The following is a 26,678-nucleotide window of genomic DNA, read 5'->3' as shown; positions in this document are numbered from 1 at the left end:
TCTCCTATTTAATCTTTACCATAACCTTGTAAAGCAGAAAGGGTGCTGTCATCGTTCCATTTCTCAGAAGGTACAACGAAAGCAGCCAGAAGTGGAGCGCCATGCCTACAGTTGTGCGGTGATGGGGCTGATCCAGGATTGAAGGAGGGTCTTCTCCAGACCCTGGCCTCAGCCATCAGGAGGGCAGCAGGGCCGCACTGGCTCGGTAGGAGTGGGGCGGTAAGAGACAGTGCACTGCGGCACTCACCTTCCCGCTTGTCGTTGCGCAGGCATTTGACCTTGGGGATCCTGGTCAGGAGCAGACAGTCTTCAGCTGAGGGTGCAAGGAAGTTCATTCAGATGTGAGCATCACACCACAAGTGGCTTGGCTGACGTGGAACTGCCCAGAAGCTGTCCCCTACCAGGCCAGGGGAAGGACCGGGACCGGGGAGTATGGATTCATTGCCAAGGAATGCCCCGCCCCCAGCCCAGGCCAGCCTGAGGAATGCCCATCTCCGTGGCGTTCCCCAGCCTCACACCAGGGGGCGCCAGAGAGCACAGCATTGTCGGGCAGCCCGGCTCTTCCTGAAAGCTGTACAGAAGGGATGCTCTTTTGCACTTGGCAGTTGTAATTATGAAGGATGCTGTTGATGTTGTTCCAATTTTTTTTTAAATGTCATGTCATTGGTGTTCCATCCAAAGCAGCATCACTTTTTCCCCTCTAGGGTTGGGTACAGGTCCTAGGAAAAAGACCACAGGTCTCTATTTGTTGGCAGAGAGGTTGGGGCATTATAGCCTGGACATCCTGAAGATGGTTCACTTCTATGTCGGGAAGTGGGGTGGGGTGGGGACGGAAAGGCACAAAGAAGGACAGTGAATACTTACGATCTGAACTGAAGTCATCCACTAAAATGATCTCCTGGATCAAGCTGGCTGGAGTCCGGTTCAAGACACTGGACAGCAGTGGGGACAGAGAAGGAGCCCAGATTTAGGGGCACCTTCCATCCATCCTTCCCTGTGCATGGGTCGCTCCCACTACCCAGCTCCAGGGCCAGCGCTCTGGCTCCTGCAACTGCTTGCAAACTTCTGGGCCCTGCTGAGGAGCTGAGACTCGCTTGTGACCGCAGGCTCTTGCAAGTGCTGGCACCGCTGCCTGGGCCCTCGGGACGTGGGACAGCCCCCGAGGATGGAGAAACTGCACCAGTTGGGTTGTCAGGGCAGAAGCAGGGACTGCTGAGCTTACCAGGCTGCCCAGGGACAGCCCAGCTGCCCGCACAGGCGGCCAGTCAGGCTCCTGCTGTCCCTGAGTGTGGGAGAGGTGTTCTCAAGAGGTCCTTGTTCCTGCCTTTGCTCTGTTCCCGCTCCTCCCTGTCTCTCTGGGAAAGGGCACTCAGACTTCTGAAGTCTATGAAACACCACAGGGTAACCTTTCCAAATCCCATTCTGGCCTAAGTTCATTGAGGAAAGGGGGTGAGTGGCGGTTAGGCCTGACCACAAGAACCAGTTTAGAGGAGGACGAGGAGCACCTCTCTCTGATTCACCAGCAGGTACCTACTTGGCTGGCTCTCACCCTCCTCCTCCTTCCTTGTCTCCCTCTGCTTCTGAATCCTGCATTCCCACCCTTCCCTGGCCTTCTGTTTACCTACTGTAGACTTCTGGATCTTCTGACCCTGATTCACCAGCCCCTACTCCTCAGGACAGAACTCGATTTCCCAGTGCCCATTGGTCTTCATGCTGCCTGACCACAGCACCCGATCTCAAGGTCCTGCCTGGCCAGAGGCTCTGCAGACTAGGCAGACCATGGGGGCACCAGCACCAAGATAAGGGGCCCTGGCCAGTTTACCTCTTCACTGTGCGCAGCAGGGTGGAGCGGGCCTCGTTGTGGAAGGTGATGATGACACTGGTGGCCGGCAGGTCCGAGGAGTAGGACAGAGACGGGCAACTGGAAGGGAGGGGGAGATCAGGGGCCAGCTGTGAGGCAACAGCAAGTGGGCTCCATGCTTCTCTTTGGTCTAGTCTGCTGGTCCCTAGAATGCTTCTGTGAGGCAGAGAAGGCTGGGGCAAGCCAGGGCGCTGGCCCCTGTCTCTCATGCCCACACTCTAAACTACCCTGGCCCAGCAGCCAGGTGCCACCTATCCTGGAGTCCTAGCAGGGAAGCAGCAGGTTGGGGTTCATTCCCGGGCCTGGGAGCTCTTTACCAAAGACCTAGAGCACCCAGGGAGCCCCACCTCCATTGTCTATTTAGGAGGACTCCCTACCATGGATGGACAGGTCCAGCACCAGGACCCAGGAGGAGCCTGGATCCTCACAGAGGTCCTTGCCCATTGGGCAGGCCAGTGCAACAAAATGGGGGTACAGGGTAAGAAAACCACCTTTCTTTTGTCTCCTGATTCCCGGGGCTTCTTTCTTCTCTTCTCCCAGCTCAGGATCTGGGCAGCAATTCCCACCCCGTCTGCTGGGGATCCCTCCTTCTCTCTGGGGTAGAGGGACCTAACAGCCCTGCAGGGCACACAGGGAGGGGGCGGGCTCTAGAGGAGACAAGCCTCTGAGAAGACCCTCCAGGGCATTTCCCATCACCCTCTTTCTCCCCAGCAGCCCTGGGTGCTACCAGCAAGATACCAAATCTTTGGGCTGTGCTCCCCCTTCCTCAGGAGGGGGAATGAAAGCACTCCATCCCTGCCACCTTCCTGTCATCTCTGCTACTGCATTTATTCAGGCTCCCAGCCGCCTGGAAGGCAGCCGCCTCCGCTGATTCTCATAGCGATCTTCTTTATTACAATTGCTCCCTGACTATTCCAACAGCAACTATTTTTTCATTACGACATTCATTCCACTGACAGCAGCTTGCAGCATGAATTCCCAGGCCTATTTCCTGCCCCACAGAGTAGACCGGGTCAGCTGGGCAGGAGTCCCTCTAGCCTGGGACCCCCAGAGGAGAAAGCCTGACAGGCTTTAAAATAATTTTCCTTAAGAGGGATGTGGGGCAGCGGTGGGGGAGGGAAAGCCACCTTTTGCCCCCAGAAACCGTACTTTCCAGGCCTTTGGAATGGGGGCAAGCGTGGGCTGGGCCAGCTGAGAAAGGGGCTGCTGGCTCCCAGCCCCTAGCTCTGACCTCCAGGGGCCCAGTTCTTTGTCCTTGTTCTCCAGCAATCAGGTGTCCGGGAAGGAGTGAGTCTGGATAGCAATGTCCTTCTATTCCAGAAGGGAACAAGCTGAGCCGTGTCCTGTCTGGAGGGTGGACTTGAGCCCCACCCGACTCCCGCATTCCTCTCGGATTTCTGTAGATCTATGGCGATGGGGCAGGGTAGCTTCCAGGAGCCAGGAGTCTTGGAAGGGGCCTGTCCCTACCTATACTTGGACTTTGGCTGGTGAGGTTGTCCCTCTGACCCCGATAGGCCTGTCTTCTGTGGGTTATGTCCCTTTGTTTCCCTTGATGGGGGCTCCCTGGGTTGAGGGCTGGACCAGGAATTAGCCTGTCACTTCTGAGTCTAGCAGAAGAAACTGCCGTGGGAGGACATCCTTCATACCAGCACACGGGCTCCACCCACACACACACGTGCACATGAGCACACACACATATGGCCACACATATGCACACACAGGCGCACATGTGTAAATGGACACGCATAAATGCCCGTGTGCGCGCGCGCGCGCGCACACACACACACACACACACACACACACACACACCCTGGTCCACCTCAGTCCTGTGGCACCTCCCCAACTCATCACTGCCCTACGTGTAGAGTCTCATTTTTAAAACGTGTTTCCCCTCATGGACAATTCCCCCTTCTGATTTCTCAGTGAACGCTAGGAAGCTTCAGGGTGGCCCTGAGCTGGGAGGGTAGGCAGAGATGAACCAGGCCAGGCCCTTGATTCACAGCTTTGGATCAGCAGATCCTCCAGGCTCTGCACTGGCCTAGGTCGAGCATGGCTAGGGCTGTTCATGGAAGGGCAGGCAGAGCTGTGTGGATCTCACCTTGCAGGTGGAGCAGATGGACATGAGGGGAACTGCCCCAGGGCTGACTAAGAAAGGACTTCCCTGGGGCATGGACAGGGCTGTTCAGACCTGCAGGTGAGAGGAGAGGTTGTCCAGTCACAGAATTGCTTCCTTATTTGGTAGCATGAAGGGGTTCTGGGGCCTGGCAGCACAGAGAGGCGGAGGTCTAGGTATCGCCTGTCCCACATCCATCTCACCCTGCACAAGCTGCCAAGCCCGCTGGGCCTCAGATCCGCCTCCATGAGTAATGGGGAAGGTGCTAGAACCAGCTCTGCCCCTTTCTCTCACATCCATCCTTTGTGCCAGGGAGTGGCTGCTTCAGAAATCACTCTTGCCTACCCACCAACCAGGACAAGACAGCTCTGTGCTTGTGGCTGGGTCCCCCACAGCTCCTGTTTGTCATGCGGAGCATCAAGCAGAGCAGTCGGCTGGAACTCAGAGCAGGACCCCAGAACCAGCCAGGGTCGGCCAGGAACCTTCCCTGGAGAAGAGGGCAGAAGAGGGCGCTAAGCTGAGTCTTGAAGGATAGAAGAGGGGTGGGGGAAGTGTGCTCAGGCAGAGGGAACAGCACATGGGAAGACCAGGAGGGAGGAGAGGGGAGTGCAGGACTTCGAGGACAGTAAGTGCCTCTGGGTAGACGGGGCCGGGGTCTGGGGGTGACGCTGCAGCAGAAGAAGACAGGCTGTCCCTGCATGTGACAACAGGAAGAGGACAGACTGGAGGGCTGACTTGCTGCAGTCAGGACACGAAAAGGCCTGACTCACAGAGAAGGGTAGTGACTTGTCTGAGGCTGGTTTCTTACTTGGAGCTAGTCAGAGGAGTGGCTGGAGTGAGGCTTCCCTGTCTTTGGTCCAGGACCTCTGCTACTCTCCATGCTGGGAGTACTAAGAACAAGATTAGCAGAGTTTCTGGGAGTCACCGAGGAGGTGGGGCAGTGAGGCAGGAGGCAAGGGACATCCGTGGGCTTGTCACAGGCCAGGGCTAGAGGCTCCTTTTCAGTTGCCTGGGTTGCCCACTGCCTGGGACCTCGTTGTGGTCCTTGGCAGGTCATTCCTGCTAGCATGACAGATGAGGTGCCACAGGCCACCCTGGTCCCAGCTAGGGGGTTTCCTTGGCCTTTGAAGGCTATGAGTCAGCCAATAAAATAAAGAATCAGGACAGCCACTGAGGGTAAGAGCTTTTGAATCTTAAATCACTGGACCAATGCATGTGAAGGAAAGAAAACCAGCTGAATAGTGCTGGACTTTTCTCAACCCTCCTTCTTGTCCACCCAATGGGGGCCATCCATATGAGCTGTATCAGTCATCCTTCTGTTGCTGGGCCAAAATACCTGAGATACAACTTAAGGAGGAGAGGTTTATTTTGGCTCACAGTTTCAGAAGTTTCAGTCCATGGTAAGCGGCTCCAAGGCAGAAGCACCATGGAGGAAGGACAAAGTAGAGGACAGCTCTTTACCTCCTGGCAGCCAGGAAGTAGAGAGAGCAGGAAGAGCCAGACAGGAAGGGACAGGGACCAGATACAGTCCCCCAAGTTCATACCCCAAGACCCATCCAGACACACCCAGAAGTGTATTTTACTAATTTCCTATGCATCCCTCAAGCAAATCAAGTTAATAATTAAGATTAATCTTCACACCTGTAATGGCGGGTGTCCCGGATGGGCCGGTCAGGGCTTAGCTTGTCACTCTCCAGCTGGTTGAAGGCATGCTGCCTGTAGGGGTCCTCTCCAGGCTTCAGCTGCTTGGCTGACAGGTATGCCTTCTCGTCAAAGCCTTTTGAGGGTGTTCCTGTCACCTGAGACAAAGGTCAGCATCAGAGGGAGCCACAGGCAGGAAGGTTCCATTATGTGGTAAATGCTTAGTACACACCAGGCAGGAGCCAACTGCTTTACCTCATTTGTACCTTATCCCAGCTGTCCCCTACTGTACAGATGAGGAAACTGAGGCTGAAAAGGCTTTTTTAAAAAGCATCCAAGGTGACAGCTTGTAAGTCGTAAAGTCTGGATTCAAACTGGTCATTCTAGGTTGAAAGCCCATATTCTTATCCAGTGCTTTTTGCTGGATATCAGTGGGGAGGTTTCCAGGGAGCCCCAGACCCCAAGGCAAGGTGTTCTGAGGGAATTAGATACCAGAATGGAGACTGCCAAGGCCCCTGCAGAATGACAGTCTCCTGGGCACAAGCTGGCCTGGCACTGTGCTAGGTACATAGTGGGTACCTCACCGTGAAACCCCCAGGGCTTGGCCCAGCTGCTGCAAGGACAAGCAATCTATGATGCCAGAGCCACCAGACCCAACACCCAGTGAGGCATTTTCTCTGGGGCCTTTGCCTGGTGCTGAGGTGGGCCCATATCAGATCTTCCAAACCTCCTGCTGCTAAGTGCTAGCAGTGATGGATGACCTATGCCATGGCTCAGCCTCTCCCTCCTTAGCCACAACCTAGCCTGTGCTCCCAGGGTCCTCAGTGAGAGAGAGAAACTGAAGAAGGACACATTGGAGATGAATGGATGGATGGATGGATGGATGGATGGATGGATGCATTCTGACATCTTATTACTTGGACCAAACTGCTGGCCAGAGTCCCCCAGATTACCCTGAAATATCATCAAATGTGAGTGGATTCTGATCCCAACTCCTCCAGCAACGGCAGCCCTGGGCCTCCAGAGGCAGCAGGAAGGAGGGTGAGAATTGTCCACTCACAGAACCCAAGCCTGAGGACTCGGTCAGGACTAATCCTGTGGGATGTTCCCAGCAGGCAGTGGGACCTGGGGGAGGGGACTGCTGTGTGGGATGACCCTGGGAAGTCCCACTAGCAGCTCAAAGTCCCATGTTTCCCTGAGAGCCTCAACCCAACTCCCTGGACAGGAATGCCACAGGTCCAGGGAGCTCTGTCTCCTACATGCTGCCACTCTGTGGTGCTGTCACCTTCCCAGGTGGTCCCCTACCTGAGGAGCCTGTTCGGAGCTACCTGAGGGCACAGCCAGAGAGGGAGATCTCCATATGTGCCCTGGGGCTGGCTCCACGCTAGTCACCAATGCTCAGGGTGTGTATGCTGACAGTGACCTGGCTGTGGCCACTGTGTTGCAGTATTCTGAGTTGGTGCCATGCCATGGACTGAGCAGATGTGGCAGGGACCCCTCATGGCCTCAAAAACCATTTCAGATAAGATGAGAAAGAAAGGAGGGAGAGAAAGGGGAGAGGACTGTTCTGGCTTGAGCCTTGGATTTCTAGAAGGATCCAGGCTGTCCAACTCTGAGGGTGGGAAGGGACAAGGAGAGATCCTTTGTGTCCTTCCCACCTGGGACAATAATGCTGCCCACGCAGGCCTCCCCCAAGCTCTGGGTCAAGGGAATAGAAAGAAGCCTCAAGAGCTAAAATTAAAAAACAAAACATACAGAGGAATGAATTTTTGAAGCTCCTAAAGGGAGAATACATCATTTCATTTCCCTGTAAGCCAACTGTGGGAAACAGCCATGTTTATTTACTTAGGGCGTAGGGCCACTCTGTGGGCTCAGGCATCCTCTGAGTTCTCCATTCAAACTCCCCTGCTGCCCAATCAACACTGACTGAGAGCCATCTGCCCGGGCCCTGGGGCACACTTCAGTGGGTCCCAAGGATCACCTAAGCATTCATTCATTTGTTAGGAATCTTTGAATTCATTCATTCATTCATTCATTCATTCAACAAAGCTCCACTGAGCATGGTCTATGTGCCAGGAAGTGGGAGGACTCCTTCTGAGATGGTTCCTCAGCCTGCAGCCTTCCTGCGCCTCACTCAAAGCTTCCAGGCTACAGGCAATCTCTGCTTAGGCTGTGCTCTCTAGAGAAGCTCCCCCTCTAGGCTCAATACTGCTCTCAGGAAAAGTCCAGGCTTCCCTCCACAGGCACACAGCTTCTGAGTAGCCCAAGCCTCTTCCAGGTGAACCAGGGGTTGGACTGTTGATGCTGATGTTGCTATAGCTGATGGACAGAGGAGTGATAAGTGACCACGACCCCAAGCCTCCCTCCACACTCCCTGTCTTGGCTAAACACTACTACACTTGGAACTTCAATGGACCAAGCAGGGGGTGGGGTGCTTTTCGCTGCCTTAGGGATCTCCTTTCCTATCACGTGCTCCTGGTGAGAATGTCATTCAGTGTCCTTGTCTCACCAAGCCACAAGCATTCTCACAGGAGTGAGCACCAGACTGGGGCTAGGCCAATCTGATCGCTGCACCCCTAGATGTAGTGATTAGCCCAGAATGGCCATTTGATTCAATCTGGGCCAATCATAATATAAGATTTCTTTTTTTTTTTTCACTAGGGAATGACTACTACTGAGCTATATTGTTAACCCCTTTAAAACTTTTCATTTTATTTGTTTGTTTGGTTGGTTGGGTTTTTTGAAACAAGATCTTGACATGTAGTTCAGGCTGGCCTTGAATTTACTAGATGGCCCATCTGGCCTCGAACTCACAGCAATCCTCCTGCCCCAGCCTCCGGAGTACTGTTACAAGCACGTGCCATCACGTGCAGCTAAATGTTTTTATTTTGAAACAGAGTCTTGCTAAGTTGCCCAGGCTAGCCTCAAACTCTCAGTCTTCCTGCTTCAGCCTCCCAAGTAGCTACTACGCTTCCCTGAGACTCTTCTATATGATGAGCACTTTTCATCAGTTCTAACCCATGGCCTTGCCCATGCTAGGCAAGGACTCTACTACTGAGAAAGAGGATCTTCTTGCCCATTACATGGGAAAATCTTGTCCAAAGAATGAAACCAAGAAACAGTGAGAATCAAGAGATGAAAAGAAAAATCTCTAATAAGATATGGGTCCTTTGAGTCAGTTATCTCTCTCTCTCTTGCTTTCTTTCCTTTCTTCTTCTTAAACTAGTTTGAGTCATGTGTCCTGCTCTAGTAACCAAATGATATCAGTCAGATATCAGTCCTTCTGTCCACCATTCTCCAAAAGTAAAATACAAAATCAAGCGTAAAAACCTCCAAATGAGCCACTGGTGGCAACGATACAGTGCAGACGACATCCATCCTTTCCAGGACATCGGGCTGGTCTCTGGCATTTGGCCCAGTGGCAGAAGTCTAGGGCTGGGTCAGGCATTGCTAGCAGTCCCCAGCACATTAGGGCTGTGTTCAGACTTTGGGGTGGGGGTTCCATCTGGACCATGCTTCAGAAGCCCTTGCGTTGCCATGGTGAGGAATGATCGCTGGGGAGCTCTTGAGTGACAGCCTGATGAGCCTCCCACATCCTTCCAGCCCCCTGCAGACAGTTCTTGGCTGAAGTTTAGGCAGCCACTTCTCTCCCCAGTCTTTGTCCTTTTAGGGAATATCAAATCCCGCACTTCCATGTCCAATAAGGTCAATCACATCTGAAGTTGTTTAAGTTGAAATAATGACTGTGCTCTATAAAATGGGAAGAATGACTTCTCATCTTGGGGAGTTCTATTTCAGTCTATCACTTCAGTGAAACTTTGAGACTTGCCTAACTTGCTTCAGATTTTTCCTCAGCTAGATTTGCTTACTGCTTTGTGGACTGCTAAATTTAGAAAACAAACAGCAAAGGGGAAGGTTTAAAATAAGAAAGGAAAATATTTTCCATGTCATTTTCATCAAAAACAGTTCAACCCTAATCCCCAAGCCTTGTAAGCTTTTTCTTAAAATATACACATACCACTAAATTTTAGATTTAAACAACTCCAACTCCTTTTAAATAATTGCTGCCCAATTTCATTTTACTGCCAGTAAAACAGGTACCTGCTGGGTTTGCCTTTCACTAAATTTCAATGAAACTGCAAATAAAAAGGTTCTGGCCCTCTTTTATGGATGGCTTCTGACTTTTTTCTGAGTCTGCTATAAACCCAAAACACCTGGTGAACAAAATGTGATTCCCAACCACTCTGCCATGCCCTGGGAACAAAATCTCATCTGATGCTCTGTCCCAGGTTGAAAGACTGCCATTCATTAGGAGAAGCGGGAAGGTAAGTGCATGATTCAACCCCTCTGAGTGCAAGGTCTCAGGTTCCAGCTCTCCCACATGAAAAGGCAGATTCCCCAGGGCTTCCCTGACACCTGCCAGTGCTCTCGTCCCACTAGTCAAGATGCTGTGGGTTGCACAGGGCCAGGATGGGCACAGGGGACCCCTAAGTAGGTTATCAAGGGCTCCTGAGGCCCTGCCTGAGATGTATCCCTGTATCCCACTCAACACTGCCTCGTAAGCGATCATTAAAGAGGTGGCCAGCCTGGGCTCTGAAATATGACAGCCCTGGGATGGAATGGCAGCTCTCAGTGCTCTCTGGTCTTGGATAGTCACTTCCCCTTTTGAGTGTGCTTCTTCATCTGGAAAATGGGAATTATCATGAGGCTTGAGGGAGATGACATACATAATGCACTTGGCACAGGGCCTGGTGCATGTGCTATCTTTTTACCAATGGGTCTCAACCTTGGCTGCACCTTAGAGAGACCTGGGAAGATTTTTAAAAGCCCAAAGTCCAGGCCATCCTGAGGACAAATTCAATCAGAATCTGGAGGCGGGACACAAGCTTCAGGAGTTCTGGATACTCTCCAGCTAGTTCCAGAGAGCTGCTGCTTTGTGGAGATGGTGAGGGACTGCCTGGCATGGGTTGGTGGAACCACAGGATCTTAGAACAGGGAGACCCTCAGAGGCTGTCTCCCGGACCCTCCTTCCTAGCAGGGCTCACAGTGAGTTTGGTTTTCGACCTCTATTTGTACTGACCTCGACCTCGACCATCAGAGAAGCCAACCTAACTCAATTTGAGCCTAGTTTCCATAGAATCCCACCATCACAGCACTTCCATCCCAGGGACCCAGGAGGCTCTATTTCCACCACATATCAAGAGGCACAGGATAAGGACCTCCTGGGGACACTCGTCTGGGGCCTCCGGTTAGATTTCCCACCACAGAGGATGTTGATGACCCCACAGCTTATGACAGTAATAGCCCCTCCGAGAAAAAGCTTTAGTGGTCTTACCCATCCCAGCAGTTCTAGCCATCTCCCTGAGAACGTGAGGGCCACGGCCCATTCCTCTAGGGAACCAGGCCAGGGTTCAGGGCTGGGACAAAGCATCAGACCACCACTCCAAACTGGCTCTACTCAGATCCAGCAGGTCCCAGTAAGATCTGTGGTGAGACAGTTTAGTTTCCACCTGCTTATCCAGCTTGGGTAGGGCATTCCTGGGCCTGCACAGGATACCAGAACCCTGCCTTGTCTCCAGCCACAGTGGCTATAGCCCAGGGGATAAAGAAGTATCAGGCCTCTTCTATAATAATGGGCCCATATTGACTGTTCATTGAGAGTCTACTATGAACTGGGTGCTATGCTAGATGCTTATTTCCATCTCCACATACTCCTGTAAAATACACACTCTTTTTATCCGTACTTTACAGAAGTGGAAACTGAGGCCCAGGGAAGTACAAGAGCATACCTAAGATCACACAGCAGCTGAGGGGCTGGGCTGGGACTGGAACAGAGGCTGTCTGGCCACAGAGCCTACCACAAAGCCTTCTCTCTTGCCTTCAGTCTACTCCTGGGCCCAGATGTTCCTGGCACTTCCTCCCAATTCCAAGTTCCTCAGCTCTAGGGCAGGCTGGCCTTCAGTGCCCAACACACCCAGACCCTGACAAGCACAGGCTGGAGCTGCCTCGTTCCTTGGCACATGGCTCAGATGGGGACTTGCCCAATGCTGTCACCTCTTGGCCTGCCCATGGGCTTAGAAGCACTTCTTGGCTCATGGCTCAAAAGAACATGGAAAAAAATAAAAATAGAAGAATTCATGTTTCTCAGACGGCACATAACCAGATGTCCCTGCATCAGCCTGGCCCCTCCTGGGTCTTCCCAGCCAGGGACATCCTTGGTCTCGGTGACTGATGGCTACAGCCACATCAAAGAGGAGACAAAACCAATTCCTGCTCAAGGCCTTGTCTGCTGGGTCATACTGATTCCACAACAACCTGGGCACACTGGGCAAAAGAGAGGAAAGGAGCAGAAGGAACCTCTGAGTCAAGGCAACCTTAGGGCTCCCCATGTCCCCACAAATATCCTCTGGCCAACACATGGCGCTGATCAGCACCTGTTCCGTGAAGTTGCAAGTGCACAATGTCATGGTCTCCACACTATCATTGCACTTCAGGGGCTTCAGAGTCAGAAGCTATTGAAGTTGGATCTGTTGGAATTAATTGGCAAAATAAAATTGATCGTGGAATAATGAGCCACATAACACATAGAACACATACCTTTGCATAGGTGGTAATGACTTCCTACCCCACAGTCTGAGGTCAGGACCATCCAAGCCACGATCAATTTAACCACTGGAACATAGCAAGGCCCCGGACACCAGACAGGCATCTCAGTTCACAACGCTTTTCAGAACAATGGGGCAAATCAGACAGGTGGCTGTTGTGGTATATTTTTGGCATCACTGGTCAAATCCAGAAGTACGTTATGTGTGGTTTGTGACTAGGAATTAAACAGTTAAGTAGTACTCTTTGCAAAATATCTGCCGATAGCCAAGAACATGACAAAGGTAGACTTTTGGAATTAGACTGAACATTAAAAACAAAAGAAGAAGCAAAAAGAAAATGTGGGGAAAAGCAGCCTGCCTCTCATGAGACTTCCTTCAAGGATCTGTGAGGTTCTGTGGGTGTCCCCTCCCAAATTTCTGTGGAAACTCAATCACTATTGTGGAGGTATTAAGAGGTGAAGCCTTTGGGGAGGTGATTAAGGCCTCATGAATGGGCTTATAAGAAAAGCTCCAGAGGGAGAGTTTGCCCTTTTTGCCCTTCTACTTTCTACCATGTGAGAACAAGCTCCTCCCCTCCAGCGGGTACAAGGTTCCATCTTGGAAGCACAGAGAGCAGGCCTCATGAGACACCATACCTACAGTACCTTGATCTTGGGCTTCCTAGCCTTCAGGACTATGAGAAACAAACTGCTGTTGTTTATAAGCTACCAGTCTCTGGTACCCAGTTACAGCATGTGTAACTGTCTCCTCACCAGGACCATCCCCCTGGACCTGTACCACCCCCTGAACCCAGTATTTTATCTAAGTACAATATACAAAGTGGCCATAAAATCTGGAAACAGGGGTAAATAATATATTTTAAAGACAGAACATATTTGTTACTTTTGAAATATGCTAAAGGTGCAGTTTTATTCTGTGAGAAATCAGAGACATACTTTTATTGTGTCTTGGTCACTTTTGCTTATCGCTGGGACAAAATACCCAACACCCACCAGTTAAAGAAGGAGAGGTTTATTTTGCCTCACAGTTTATGGAGGTTTCAGACAATAGTTGGCTGCCTCCAAGGCAGGGCAGCATGGCAGAGGAGAAACAGCTCAGGGCAGGGCAGACAGGAAGCAGAGACCATCAAGGGAGGAGAAAGGGAAATAGATCCTTTTAGGCCACACCCCCACTGACCTATCTCTTCCAATCAGGCTTCACCTCCCAAATCACATTTAGCTATGAACTCATCAGTCGGCCAATCCACTGATGAGTATCATGCCCCCATGATCCAATTACCCCCCAAAGGCCCCACTTATGAGCACTAGAGGCTTTAGGAGGATATCTGGATATAAACTGTAACAGTGTAGGTGTGTGTGTGCATGCATGTGTGTGTGTGTGTATGTGTGTGTGTGTATGTTGCTGAGTCTGGCACATGCCACACAGGTGCTCCACCACTGAGCCATACCCCTATCCCTGAGACATACATTTTCTGATCACAGCACATCACAGATGCACACGAAAGGATCAGGGGAAACACACTGTTTGGTGCACAGTGCACTGAACCAGATACTGCTAGTAAGCAGTAACTCCATGACATATATTGTAATGTAGTCTGAATGAAGCACTTATTATGGGTTTGTCCATGTCTTCAGGGCCCCCATCCTGTAGTTAAGCAGGCCTGAAAGGGAAGATAGAGTTTATTCTTGGAAGAGACTCGCGAGTATGAAGATGTAAATCTTCTTTGATTTTATATGAAAATTCAATGCCATCCTGATCAAATAACAACTGTGTTGGGAGGGGAAGTTCACTTGGTGAGTTTAAACATGAGAAACAATCAGAGAAAATCTAAAAGAAATTAAACATAGGCAAATAGACGTGTCAGATAGTAACATATATTGTACTACAGACTTTATGTATGACAAGATTCAACTGGCAAAAGACTAAACAGATCAATTGAAGACAACAGAGAGGTCAGAAGTAGACCCAAATACATAACAAGGTTGGCACAAGATATAGTTGCAGCTGGGCGTGGTGGCTCATGCCTGTAAGCTTAGCACTCTGGAAGGCTGAGGCAGGAGAACCACAAGTTTGAGCCCAGTCTGGGCAACTTAGCAAGACCTGTTTTAAAATTTAAAAAAAGTCATAGTTGTACTTCAAATGGGAATGGGAAGGAAAAGATGTGTTACTCTGTGAATGATGTTAGGAAAAGTAACTAGACAATGTGGAAATGAATAAATCAGAACTCATTTCTTAAATGAAAATAAATTCCAAGTGTCTTGAAAATTTAAATTTCACTAAGTATAAAGAAAATACTAGTACTTCAATTTTTCAAATTTGGACATAAAGACCAAAGGCCATTAAAGAAAACATTATATAAAACTTACCACTTTTAGAAGGAAAAAAAGTCGAATACAAACACCACACTGGGAAAAAATATTAGCCAAATCATCTAAAGATAAAATACTAACTTCTTTAATATACAAAGAGCTTTTAACAAATAAGAAAAGGACCAATAAATCAAAAGAAACCTGGACCTAAAGGATATGAAGAAGCAGCTAACACAAAAATGAAATGCAAATGTCCAATAATAAATAAAAAGATGTTCAATCTCACTAATTACTAGATAAGTACAAATTAAAACAAGATATAGTTTCTTGTTAATTCACCTGGCAAAGTTAAAGAATAATTATCAATGTTCAGAATTTTGACAGTTTGAAGAAACAAATCTTATCAATCCACGGTGGACTATAAATTGGTACAACTGTGATGGAAAGTTGCTTTAGAACATTAGCATTTTAAATTCTACTCTTTGACGTGGTCGCAGTTCCATTTTTAGATAAAGATACAGCTGCTTTAAATGAGACAGTCCCAGCACACGTGTGCTCTTAGGAGCCCCTCCGAGGCTGCATTTGTCCTGGTTCAGGTGATAAATTATACTATCACTTGACATTTCTAGGGATTAACTCTACAATTAAACTCACATGTGTATGTGACATGGACAGGTACAGTACTGCGGTGTTACTCATAATAGAAAATACTAGAGATAAGTGCCTATCAGTAGAGGCCTGATTAACTAAATTATAGTTTATCCTTGCATTACAATTCTAAATGAGTGTTAGGAGGAATAAGTTAAGTGAGTATTCATTTTGTATAAATGGCTCATAAATGCATACATATGCAAATGCGTAGGTACACTCGGGAAAATACATGGTAGACTGCTCCACAGTGGTCACCTCTGGGAAGCAGCGCAGGAATGAGCTGGAAAAACTGGAGAATTTTACCTTTCTCTTTATAGAAGGCAGATTTTTTTTTTTAATAAATAAGCACTTACTGCGTTATAGTAATTTTCCTAATTGAATGAACCACAGCTCTCTACTAATAGGGCTGAGCTCAGCGCTGCCATCACCACCATTACCTGGGGTGAGTCCCAGGGAAGAATGAAGTGACACAAGGCTGCAACCCCCAGGGGCTGGCAGAGGACCCAGCAGGGCGCTCCTGATGGTCCTGGGAATGCAGGAGGGCTACACGACAGGTGACGGGCAGAGTGGTGGCGTGGGCGTGCAGGTGCCTGTGCAGGTGAACTCAGGTGAGGCTCAGATACCCCACTTGACCTCTCCTGAAGCTCAAAGCCAACAACGGAGAGTGGGGCTGAGGAATGGGACGATGAGAGGTGGAAAGCCCCGACAAGAGAGATAAGAGAAATAAGTCGTGGTAGATACAGCTAAGGGTTGAGCACTGTACATTCAGCGCTGTGGGAGGGTGGCTCTCCACCGTTCTCAGTGGAGAGGATGTCAAGTGTTTGAGGTGAATCAGGACGGACTGCTTGCCTTGATTTAGTCAACCCATATTGTATTAAAAAATAACAGCATCACCGTGCACCTCATAAACAGGCACAGCTATAATTTGTCAGTATATAATAATAAAAACCAGAATGGGGTGGGGGTTCAAAAGCCAGGCCCCAATCAGGGTCAGCGGCCTCCCCTGGGCTGCAGACCCAGACCACAGAGACACCTTGAAGAGGTCGGTAAGCAGACACACAGTGATCGGTGCCATTTCCGTTTCCATTCTGTCAGTTTTAAACACTCTTTAAAAATACCTTTTCTAAAGTGTCCGGTGTTGTGTGCTTAACTCAGTGACTCCGCGGAAGTGGGGGAAGGGGGCGGGCAGGCGCGCTGTCGGCCCTCGGGCTAGTCCACCCGCCACTGTCAGCGCTGCGAGTGAAGGCAGTGTGCGGTTTACACTGCAGCAGGAAGCGGGTAATGGCACTGGCCTCAGGAGGTGCGGAGCGCATTAAATAAAACCATCGCATGGCGTCCACGGGAGGCCTCCCTGCACAACAGCACAGAGGTCAGGCGTGGAGCCCGAGATCTTGAAGGCCTCTTCCAACTCGCACGTCAAATAATCTGTAACAACATCCACTCCTTTCATTGTGGTTCCATACATCGTTATTTATTGCAGATTGGGGAGCAAATGTTCAAAACAGGGAGGACCAGGGCTCTGGACAAGGCCACAGAGGAGGCCGAGCTTCTGTGGGGGTGACCGATAGCTGTGCGTGCCCTGCAGTGGGTGCTCTGTGTGTCGGCGCAGGATGGGTACACGGTGCCCCAGAGAAGTCTCCTTACTGTGACGCTGGCCAGCAGTGCGGGTGAAGCATCATCAAAACGAGACTTGCTCCTTCAGGGGGCTTTGAACTTCGGACAAGAGAAAAGAATACAAACAACCACTAGAATGGGGGAACCCCAGGAAGCAGGTTGTTATGTGAGCCCCTCTGGTGGCTCCTGCCAGGTGCATGAGCTAGGCAGACTGGGATGTTGGCTTTGGGTCCAGAAGGGACAGAAACAGGTGTCTTAATGTGGTGGAAGAGTCCTCGTAGGGAGTGACATTATGGGTTAATAGCAGACAGTGCTTTTCCTCCTTACCTACTATCTTTGAGTATTACACTAAGCCACCAGAATGGTGATTAAATTGTGCCCCTTTGGAAAACAGCCTAGCATTTCTAGCGCTATATCCTTGGCACATGGCCTGTTCTAGTTTATTCTATTACCTCGGCCTAGCCTTGGCAGAAAGTCCCAAATCTCCCATACACTCAGAAGATTTAAGTTTAACTTTGGAAAGAGGGACAGACATGTGTAAATATGTCCTCTGTATGGAGAGCTAACAGGGCTTTAAAGAAGGCCAAGTCACTTGGTCAAGGCCAAAAAGCACACAGGCTAGAGATGGATTTGGATCCAGGCAGTCTAACTGGAGAGCTCAGGTGTTTAACTGAGGTTAGGAGTTAACAGGACTTTGAGGCAGCCAACCCATAAGAAACAAGCAGGCTGCTGTACGTTAGGGTGATACAAGGAAGAAGAAAGCACGAGGTTAATCACTGGAACCAGACAGGCTCTTCCTGAGACAGGGGTGCAGGGTGCAGGGCAAACTGGACACAACCCAGGCAAGTTAACTGAACTCCACCTCAGCCAACCAGAGGCCTCCACCCCTTCCACAGCTCCAGGAATGATTAATGGTATCCTTTGAGACCCTGTAAAAGTGAAAGGCCTTCTCTGGGTGGGGCTGCTCTGTCTGTGGAGCGGCCACCTCTGCTGTTTGTGTTCTTTTGTATAATAAATTTGTATTTTATTTTAGCCTTGAACCTTGCTCGTGTACGATTTCATCTTATGTGCAGCTATTAACTTGTACTAGCTGGTGACGCTCTCACCTGAGATTCCTCCTTATTATAATTGTTTCAATTCTGAAGATTGAACCCCAAGCCTTACACATGTTAAACAAGTAAACTACATCTGAGCACATCCCCGGGCCCTGAGAGTCTCATTTTTTTCCCCTCTCAGTACTGGAGATTGAACCCAAGGCCTTCACACTGAGCTATATTCCCAGCCCTTAAAAAGTTTTTTTTTTGCAGAACCAGGGATTGAACTCACAACCTTATGATTGCCAAGAAGGTGCAGTGCCACTGAGCTAAATCCCTACACTTTAAAAAAATATTTTCAGACAGCCTCTTGCTAAGCCCCTAAATTGCCCAGGCTGGACTTGAATTGTTAATCCTCCTGCCTCAGCCTCTCAGAGTGCTTGGATTACAAGAGTGCACCACCATACCAGGCTCCTGGGATTTCTATTTTAATAATGATTAAAATTATAGAGAAAAATTAGGCACAAAGATGTTCTTAACAGTCTGATTTATGAGAATGAAAATTTATACACAATATATATGTCAACAGCAGGGAAAAGAGTAATTTATGTTGTCAACTGAATATTTAGCAGCCATTTATAATATTTGCTGTATCTTATGGGAAAACGAGTAGGGGATTTATTTTAAAAATGGAATGGGGATTGTAAAGAGATATTAGTACTCCTATGTTCGATTCAGTATTACAATAGCCAAGAGACATAAACAACTTAAGTGTCCACCAACAGATGAATGGATAAAGAAAACGTGGTACAAACAAATGAAGTACTATTCAGTCTTTAAAAATAAGGAAATCTTGCCATTTGTGAAACATGGATGAAACCTGTGGACATTATGCTAAGTGAAATATACCAATTGCCAATCACAGAAAAACAAATATCTGAGGCATCTGAAATGTCAAACACATAGGCATCAAAACATCCAAATTCACAGTTTCCAGGAGCTAGGGGTAGAGAGAAGTGGGGAGTTAATAATCAATAGGCATAAAGTTTTTATCAAACAAGATGAATAAACTGTAGTGATCCATTGCATAACACTGTACCTACAATCGACAGTTATGTTTTATATACTTCAAGATTTTAGAGGGTAGATCTCATGTTAAGTATTCTTACGCTTAACTACAATCAAACACATTGAAGCCCAGCATGGTGGCACACACCTGCAATCCCAGCATTCTGGGAGGCTGAGGCAGGAGGATGGCAAGATCAAGCCCAGCCTGGGCAACTTAGTTGACTTAGTGAAACTCTATCTCAAAATAAAAACTTTTAAAAAGGGCTGGGGGTGTGGCTCAGTGTGTAGGCCCTGGGTTCAATCCTTAGTACTGGAAAAAAAACAACACAACACTTAATAAGCTACAATATAAGACACTTCATTACAAAGTAAAATAAAATAGAAAACTCTATCTATGGGCTGGGCATGGTGATGTACACCTATAATCCTATCTATAAGAGAATCACAAGTTCGAGCCCAGCCTGGGCAACTTAGTGAGACTTTTCCTCAAAATAAAAAGGGCTTGGAATGTACCTCAGCAGTCCCTAGGTTAAATGGTTAAATACCCAATACTACAAAAAAAGGTTTTAAAAAACACTTTGTATGGAATTAATAGATCTGCATCCTCCTACCTGTTGACAGATGGTCTACTAAAAGTTCCACATGCTTTCTAAATTTCCATCTCTTCATTTATAAAATTTAATGGGACCTGGAAAAAAGTTATGGGATCTCCTTTAAATGGAATGAATTGCAATTATTAAAAATAATATGGAGGGGCTAGGAGTGTAGCTCCATGGCAGAGCATGTGCTTAGCATGCTGGCAGCCCTAGGTTCAATCCCCACCACTGCCACTGTAAACAAACAAATAAATAATGTGGAAATGCAATATTTAACATAGAAAGATGTCCACCATGCACAGTTAAATGGAGAGAAGAAACAAGCTACAAATTAATATGTGCATTGTGATTGCATTTTTGTTTTTCTGGGTGTTCTCGTTTATCTTAATGAATAATTATTACAGTGTCAAGAAAAACAGCATTCACAATATCATCCCTGAAAGCCCTGTAGCAACACAGAGAACTCACACAATAAGGGGAGGAGAGGGCAGGACACAAATTGCATATACTTTGTGATTGCAGTTTTGTAAAAATTATGGACCTTGGCAAGCAAGGCCCAGCAAAAAATAAAAACTGTGATTTGTCAGGATGGAAAGATTATGGGTGATTTTCTGTCCTTTTCACTTGTTGTTACTATGTTTATGTAATTTTTGGTTTTTAAGCTTTTTTTTTTTTTTTTTTTTTGGTACTGGGATCGAACTTGGGTCCTTGTGCTTGCTTGCACAGCAGGAAGAGAAACCACTGAGCTAAATGCCCGGCCCATTTTTTGGTGTTTTTTTTTTTTTTCCTGGGGATCGAACTCGGGTCCTTGCGCTTGCGCAGCAGGCAGCAAAACCACTGAGCTAAATCCCCAGCTCAGATACTATGGATTTTTTTTTTTTTTTTTTTTACCGGGGATCAAACTTGGGTCCTTGCTCTTGCGCAGCAGGCAGCGAAACCACTGAGCTAAATCCCCGGTTTTTGGTTTTTAAGAGAAGAAAAACATTCCTTTCAGAGTTGCTCCTCTGCAGCCTCTGCTGTCCTTGGAATGGTTGTCTTTATGGTAAGGTTGCTTACTAAAAAGACCGCCTTCCATGGGCTGGGGTCACAGCTCGCTGGCACCTGACATGGGGAAGGGGTGGCCCCTTCAGCTCATGGCTGGCCCTGGCTGGTTAAAGTCTCTACCATTACTACCCTATTTCTTAGCAGCCCTGAGCCCTGACCCCAGGCACCCAGATATGGTTGGGCCCACTGGCCCTCCCTTTGGGTTCTCCAGCACCTTCAGGGCCCTCTCTGTTGGCTACCTTGGACTCCATGGGTCAAACCTGCCAGCCTCGAAGCTTCACACCTCAGAGCTGCCCTGCTCTGGGGCAGGATGAAAGCTAAAGGAAACCAGTGATGATAGACGGATGCGTGTTTAACTGCTCCCAGACCAGGCGCTCTGGCACACAGCTCTGGGGGGCAGGGATGGGACCGCTTTGTGCCACATGTCTCAGCAAATGCATCCAAAGCCTTTAAAACCTTCACAACCTCTGGTCTAGCAATCTTGATTCTGATGTGTTATAAATAATAAGGATACGAAGATATAGTACAAAGGCGGATTATTCAGTATTTTTTATAATAGTAAAACATTGAACATAATCTAAATGCCTAACAGGAGAGATTGGTTAGATAAATTATGGCATATCATATAAAGTTTCCAGGAAAGAATACACAACACCCAGTTAAATTATTAGAATTTAAGACAACCGCAAATAATTTTTTTAGTGTATGTTCCAACTATTACATAGGATATATTTTAAGACAGTATTCATTGTTTACCTGAAGTTCAAGCTGGGACATGTGTTTGCTGTTTATCTGAAATCTAATTTACCTGAATGTCTTGCACCCACACATCCATATGATAGAATACTATATAGCCATTGTAACTCATGTTTTTAGATGTGGCTTTCAAATTATGTTTTCTTCTCTTCCTGTGGTTTGAAGTAGAATTTCTCCTATCTTTCATATTTTAGACTTCTGTGTAAGACTTAGTTTGAAAGTAAGAATTCCATTAGTTAAAAAAAAAAAAAAAAAGAATTCCATTAGTAAAAGTCTGAAACCACTGCTTTAGAAAATTATTTAATAACAGGAGAGAATGCTCATAAAATATTATGATAGGGGCAGTGAAATACATCTGTAATCCCACCTACTCAAGAGGCTGAATCAGGATTGAAAATTCAAGGCCAGCCTGGGCAACTTAGTGAGACATTGTCTCAAAATAAAATAAAAAGGGACAGTAGAGCAGCCCTGGGTTCAAACTCCAGTGCTGAAAAAAAATTAAGCAAAAGAAAAATACATTAAAAATGAGTATAATTAAGACTTTAAAAAACCTTTTTAAAAAGGTAGATATTATCTCTGAGTCTGGAGATACAGAAGATTTTTAGATTTCCTGAAGATTTTTCTCATATTTTCTACAATGAACTAATATATTTACATTTGGGAAAATACTCACTATGAAACATATCTACCCTCTTGGGTGACATTAATGCTTTAACCTTACATCTCTGTATCTGTGACTCTTAACCTTGAGGGTTATGCAGTCTCCCACTGGGGGCCTGGTGGGAGCTCTGGGTTCTACTCAGAGGTGTCCTCACTGCACACTTGTGCACCAGCCCTCCCCTCCCTGGATTCTGGGTTCTTCTGTAATGAAGTCCTTTTAGTCGGCCTGCCCTTAAGCCTCCTGACCCTGTCTCGGGGTCAGCAGGAGATCAGGGTGGTCACATAGCTGCTCTGAGACCCCGTTGGCTGGGGGCAGCTCTTCCCTCAGGAGGAAAAGCACACACACTCCCACGCTACTGCAAGTGGCTTTGGAGGGTCACAAACCCCTGAGGACCATTCTTGGAATCTGGGTTCAGAACCCCTGGGATGTGGCCCTTCCTGGAGGCCTGACATGGCTAAGAGCCCCGTGTATGTGCGCTCCGTGGGGAAGAAGGTGGGAGAGCAGGAGAGTGTGATGGGGTCTGAGCACCACTGAGGAGCACTCAATTTGGGGGGACTCTGCGGAAAGGAAGAAGAATCACAAGGGAACCTCAGAGTTGGTGCCACTTACTTCCTCTGATCTGTGCCTTTGGATGGCAGAATTCGGGAAAGACACTGGAGTTTTGCTTCAATTCCAAATTGCCCACCAGCTCGCTTTGAAGATCTCTCAAGCAGCTGTACTGAGTACAAACCTAATCTATGGCCCCAGGCCCCTGAGTGCCTCGACACCTGACAAGGTGAAGAAGGCTGTGGGAGCTGGAAGGCCTGCAGGGAGGGGTGGGCACCTTGGCAGCAGCTATCTGGATGGTAAATGTGCACGTCCCTACTGATACTGTAAAGGTGCTACAGATGCTGTGGTGCATGCCTGTAACCCCATCATTGTGGGAAAATGAGGCAGGAGGATTCCAAGTCTGAGACCAGTGTGAGCAACCTAATGACTTAGCAAGACCCTGTATCAAAATAAAAAATAATAAAGGACTGCAGATGTAGCTCAGTGCAAAGGCCCTATGTTCCATTTCCAGCACTGCTCTTCTTTCCCTCAAAAATACCACAGATGATTCAATGCACATCCCTCAAATCAACCACTCCTGCAGGCTTCAAATGTCACCCTGACCCTGAGTAGGCAAAAGCAGCTTTCTGAGGGACTGGAGAGCACTGTGTGGGGACTGTAGCTCTTGCAGGCAGCAACAGCACACCCACACCCCAGGCCTCACTGGCAGGAAGGGCAGGAGTGGCTTCATCCTGCCCCTACTCTGGTCAGCGGTTCCCTTTCTGGGTCTGCATGTTTGTGCAGTGTGTGAGTGAGCATGAGGGTAGCCAGTGTGCCTGAGTGTGGACACGGGCCTGTGTGTATCAGAGCATAGGTGCGTGTGTGGATACTAAAGCCCTTCAGGCACAGAGTGGCTCCCACTGGCTAGAGATTTGCTTATTTTAGAATAGATTTTTTTCCCCTAAATGTCTTAACCATGTGAGAGGAAGCAGCCAGCATCAAATGAAATATCCCTTCCTACAGTTGCACACACATGCTGAAAGCAGCCGCTGGGCCTGAGGGAGAGACCCCTGGCTCTCTGGTGTCTCATCCTTCATCCTGCCTCTGGGGCCGCTTGATTATTGTGACATCTCAGAACATCTTCGTCAGATGTGGAAACAGTGTGACATCCCAGGCTGTCCTAAGAGGGAACAAGGATGGAATCTAGGGAAGCCCCTCTCCTCTGGGGCACCATTACCCACCTGCCCTGAGCCGACAGTCCCATACAGCCGTTGGGAGCTCAGCAGCCAGCCCCGGGGAACGTGGGCTGTGGCCTGGAGACGGCTAGGAGGGGAGGGGTGGCAGTGCTCAGGATGGGAAGGAGGCATCTACTCCAGGCCAGTCCTCAGCCCGTTAGATGAGTTAGCTCGGTACTCACCAAGGGAGGCCCAGGACCTGGAGGGGATCCTCCCAGAGCTGTGGAAAGGCATTATGCAGCATCCTTTCTTCTTGGGTTTGGACATTGTTTTTCTACTAAACTGAAGATGGTGTGAACTTCTCCCCCATTTTGAGATAACCCCCGATTCCCAAAGCTTTGTGGGGCTTCATGTCCCGCCCCACTCAGGAGGCTGAGTTCCCTCTCCCAGGCGCCCCAGGGAGCCCTGCAAGTGTGGTGTCAGTGGGCAGGGAGCAGGCGGCAGAGCTGGGAGACTGACAAGGAGTCCCAGGGGCCTGGCCCTGGAGTTTCCTCTGTACACTTCATAGCAGCTCTGTGAAGCAGGAGTGATAGCAGGGTTCTGGAGAGTGGCAAAGCTTCACCTGAATCTCAAGGTCCACAGTGGCTGTAAAACTCCACCCAGCCTCAACCCCTGCACCTGCAAGCGAGGACAGTGACAGAACCTCCTCCTTGAGGGGTTAGGGAGAGTCCATGAGGTGATGCATTCGAATCACAGTGCTCTGCTGTCCCCACCCCACCTTGGGGACTGAGGCCGCCCAGCCCCTTGGAGGTCTCCTGGAGCCTCTCCTGCAGTACAGTTTCTCCCCTGCCTGATCCTGAGTTGGCTCCTGGACAGGGACACACCCAAGGCACTGCCCAGGGAACTTGCTGCCCAAAAACCTGTCTCAGAGGCTGCTGCTCCCAGGAGAATCAAAGTTAGAATGAGCAACAGCACCAACCCATGAGCCACGGGTCCCCCAGCTCCGGAGCAGGGCAGAGGAAGCCCCACCAGGGCCAAGGGGACGGCCAGTGAGTGTAGTCCCCTGAGGCCAAGAGTGACAGAGAAGAGAGAGGAACCAACAGTGGCAAAAGCAGCTGACAGAAAAGAAGGATCAGGACCTGGAGTTACCTAGGGGACCTAGTCATATATGGAGACCTTGACAAGAGTAGTCTGGGGAACAGCAGGGCTGAAAACTGGACCGGAGAGGATTCCAGAGAGTGCAAGGAGAGCAATAGCACAGAGGCGCAGACAGCGCTCCTGGGGGCTCTGCTATTTTACTGCAGCACAGACCCAGAGGTAGCATGCTGTCTCCCCAGGGCACTGCGGGGGCTCAGATCCACCCCTAGGTGGGACATCGGCCTGCTCACCTTGTTTCAACTTCATCTTTTGTGCCCTGCCTACATTTTCCAATTGGGGGTGGTGAGTGTTTTTCTGATACAAAGTAGTTTGTCCTAGCTGGAAGCAGAGGGCAGGCTCAGCCTTGGGTGATGGCCACACTAGTCTCAGGATCTCTGAGGACACACCGGAGCTCGCCTACCACTGAGCTGCCTTTGCAGGACAAGAGCCAGGTCCACAGGTACTACCTCCCCGTGTACTCTGACCCCCTCCCAAGGACCCCCACGCTACAGCTTCTCACCACAGACGGTGCCCAATAACGCTTCTGCCAGACCTTTGCACTGGGGCCCCAGATTCGGTTTATTAAATTGTCTTCTGCCACAAGGACCACTTGCTTACAACAGCCGTTGCCACAGCAACCAAGCAGCCAGCCCGCTGTTCTAGCTAACAGCCACGAACCTCCTGCTGGCTGTCTGGCTCGGGGAATGGCTGGGGAAGATAGACTTGAACAAGCTGGGCCACAGTGGGGGACGTGGGAAGTGAGGGAGGAGGGAAGGTGTTGGCGAAGCACCCAGCTCTGAGCTCCCCGGAACTGGAACTGCTCTCCAGTTCTCTGTTCTCCATCAATGGGGTGCAGGGAGAGGCCGGTCCCAGAGGGCTCCACGTAGTCTGTGGCCGTGCCCCAGGTCACTTCTCCAGGGATGCCTCCCGCCCCTGAAGGAGGCAGGGCCCTCTTCGCCCCGGGCCAGTGCAGGAGGAGGGCACTGACCAGCACCCGCCCAGAAACAGCCACTCCGGCGGGCTGAGACCGCTGTGCCCCCTGACTCTCCTGAGACCGAGGTGAATGTCTCCAGTCAGGATGAAGTACAGCCCAGTGACCAGGGATTCTGAAGTCACACCAGTAAGAGGAGTTTATTTGCCACCTGTTTAAAAGGCCAATTACTTGACCTTTTGGGGGGGGGGCGGGGGGGGTGTCTTTTTTTTTTTTTTTTGGTACTGGGAATCAAACTCAGGGCCTTGTGCTAGCTAGGCAGGTGCTGCACCACTGAGCTACATTCCCAGTCCTTACCTGACCTTTTTCTTTCTGGTAGCAGGGATTGAACTCAGGATCTTGTGTTTGCCAGGCAGGCACGGCGCCCCTGAGCTAAATCCCTGCCTACTTGACCTTTTCAATCCTGTTTCTTTAGCTATAAAATGGGAATGAGGATAGTGCCAATCTTTCCTAATTATTTTGAGGATCATGTAAGATCCAGTAGGTAAAGTATGAAAGGCCTGATAGCAGGAAGCTCTCAGTAAGTGGGGGTCTTGTCCTTATTTCTGCTATTGCTGTCACCAGTGATGGTCTGGCATGAGCAGAGCTGCAGCATGAGTTGTAACTGAGAGGCTTAAAAGAACTCAGATTCATAAAACAAACCTCAGTGTAGTACACACCTTATGGTATTTTGGTTTTTATAAAAAAAATTACCAGTGGATATTTCTACAGTGCTACATTTTTCACTGTCATATCTGTTTTTCTATCTTTTCTAAACTGAACATGTAATGCCTCTGTAATTAGAAAAAAACCCTTTTTTTAAAGGTTAGAGATGAGTAGTAAAAATGAGCCATGGACTAAATATCACTGAGCAGTACACTTTAATTAGATGCATTGTATGCTATGTGAATTATA

The 26,678-nt window shown here is 48.9% G+C and overlaps 1 protein-coding gene across 3 annotated transcripts in view; it reads right to left on the bottom strand.

Annotated features, from left to right (window-relative positions):
• Galnt16 (polypeptide N-acetylgalactosaminyltransferase 16) overlaps positions 1 to 26,678 on the bottom strand; it is an 86,588-nt gene that overhangs the window by 23,221 nt on the left and 36,689 nt on the right. For all 3 annotated transcript variants that reach the window (XM_004837329.4, XM_087195312.1, XM_013067539.3), the window contains 4 exons: positions 5,616 to 5,773; positions 1,823 to 1,921; positions 865 to 932; positions 248 to 313 (listed from right to left, as the gene is read on the bottom strand). In XM_004837329.4, the coding sequence (XP_004837386.1) occupies positions 248 to 313; positions 865 to 932; positions 1,823 to 1,921; positions 5,616 to 5,773 (391 nt within the window). The remainder of the gene's footprint in view (positions 1 to 247; positions 314 to 864; positions 933 to 1,822; positions 1,922 to 5,615; positions 5,774 to 26,678) is intronic.

Source organism: Heterocephalus glaber, unplaced genomic scaffold (assembly GCF_053883595.1).
Source record: "Heterocephalus glaber isolate CG9 unplaced genomic scaffold, H.glaber_assembly_v1.0 deba00001608, whole genome shotgun sequence".
Lineage (NCBI taxonomy): Eukaryota > Metazoa > Chordata > Mammalia > Rodentia > Bathyergidae > Heterocephalus > Heterocephalus glaber.
This window is presented reverse-complemented; position numbering and strand designations above follow the sequence as displayed.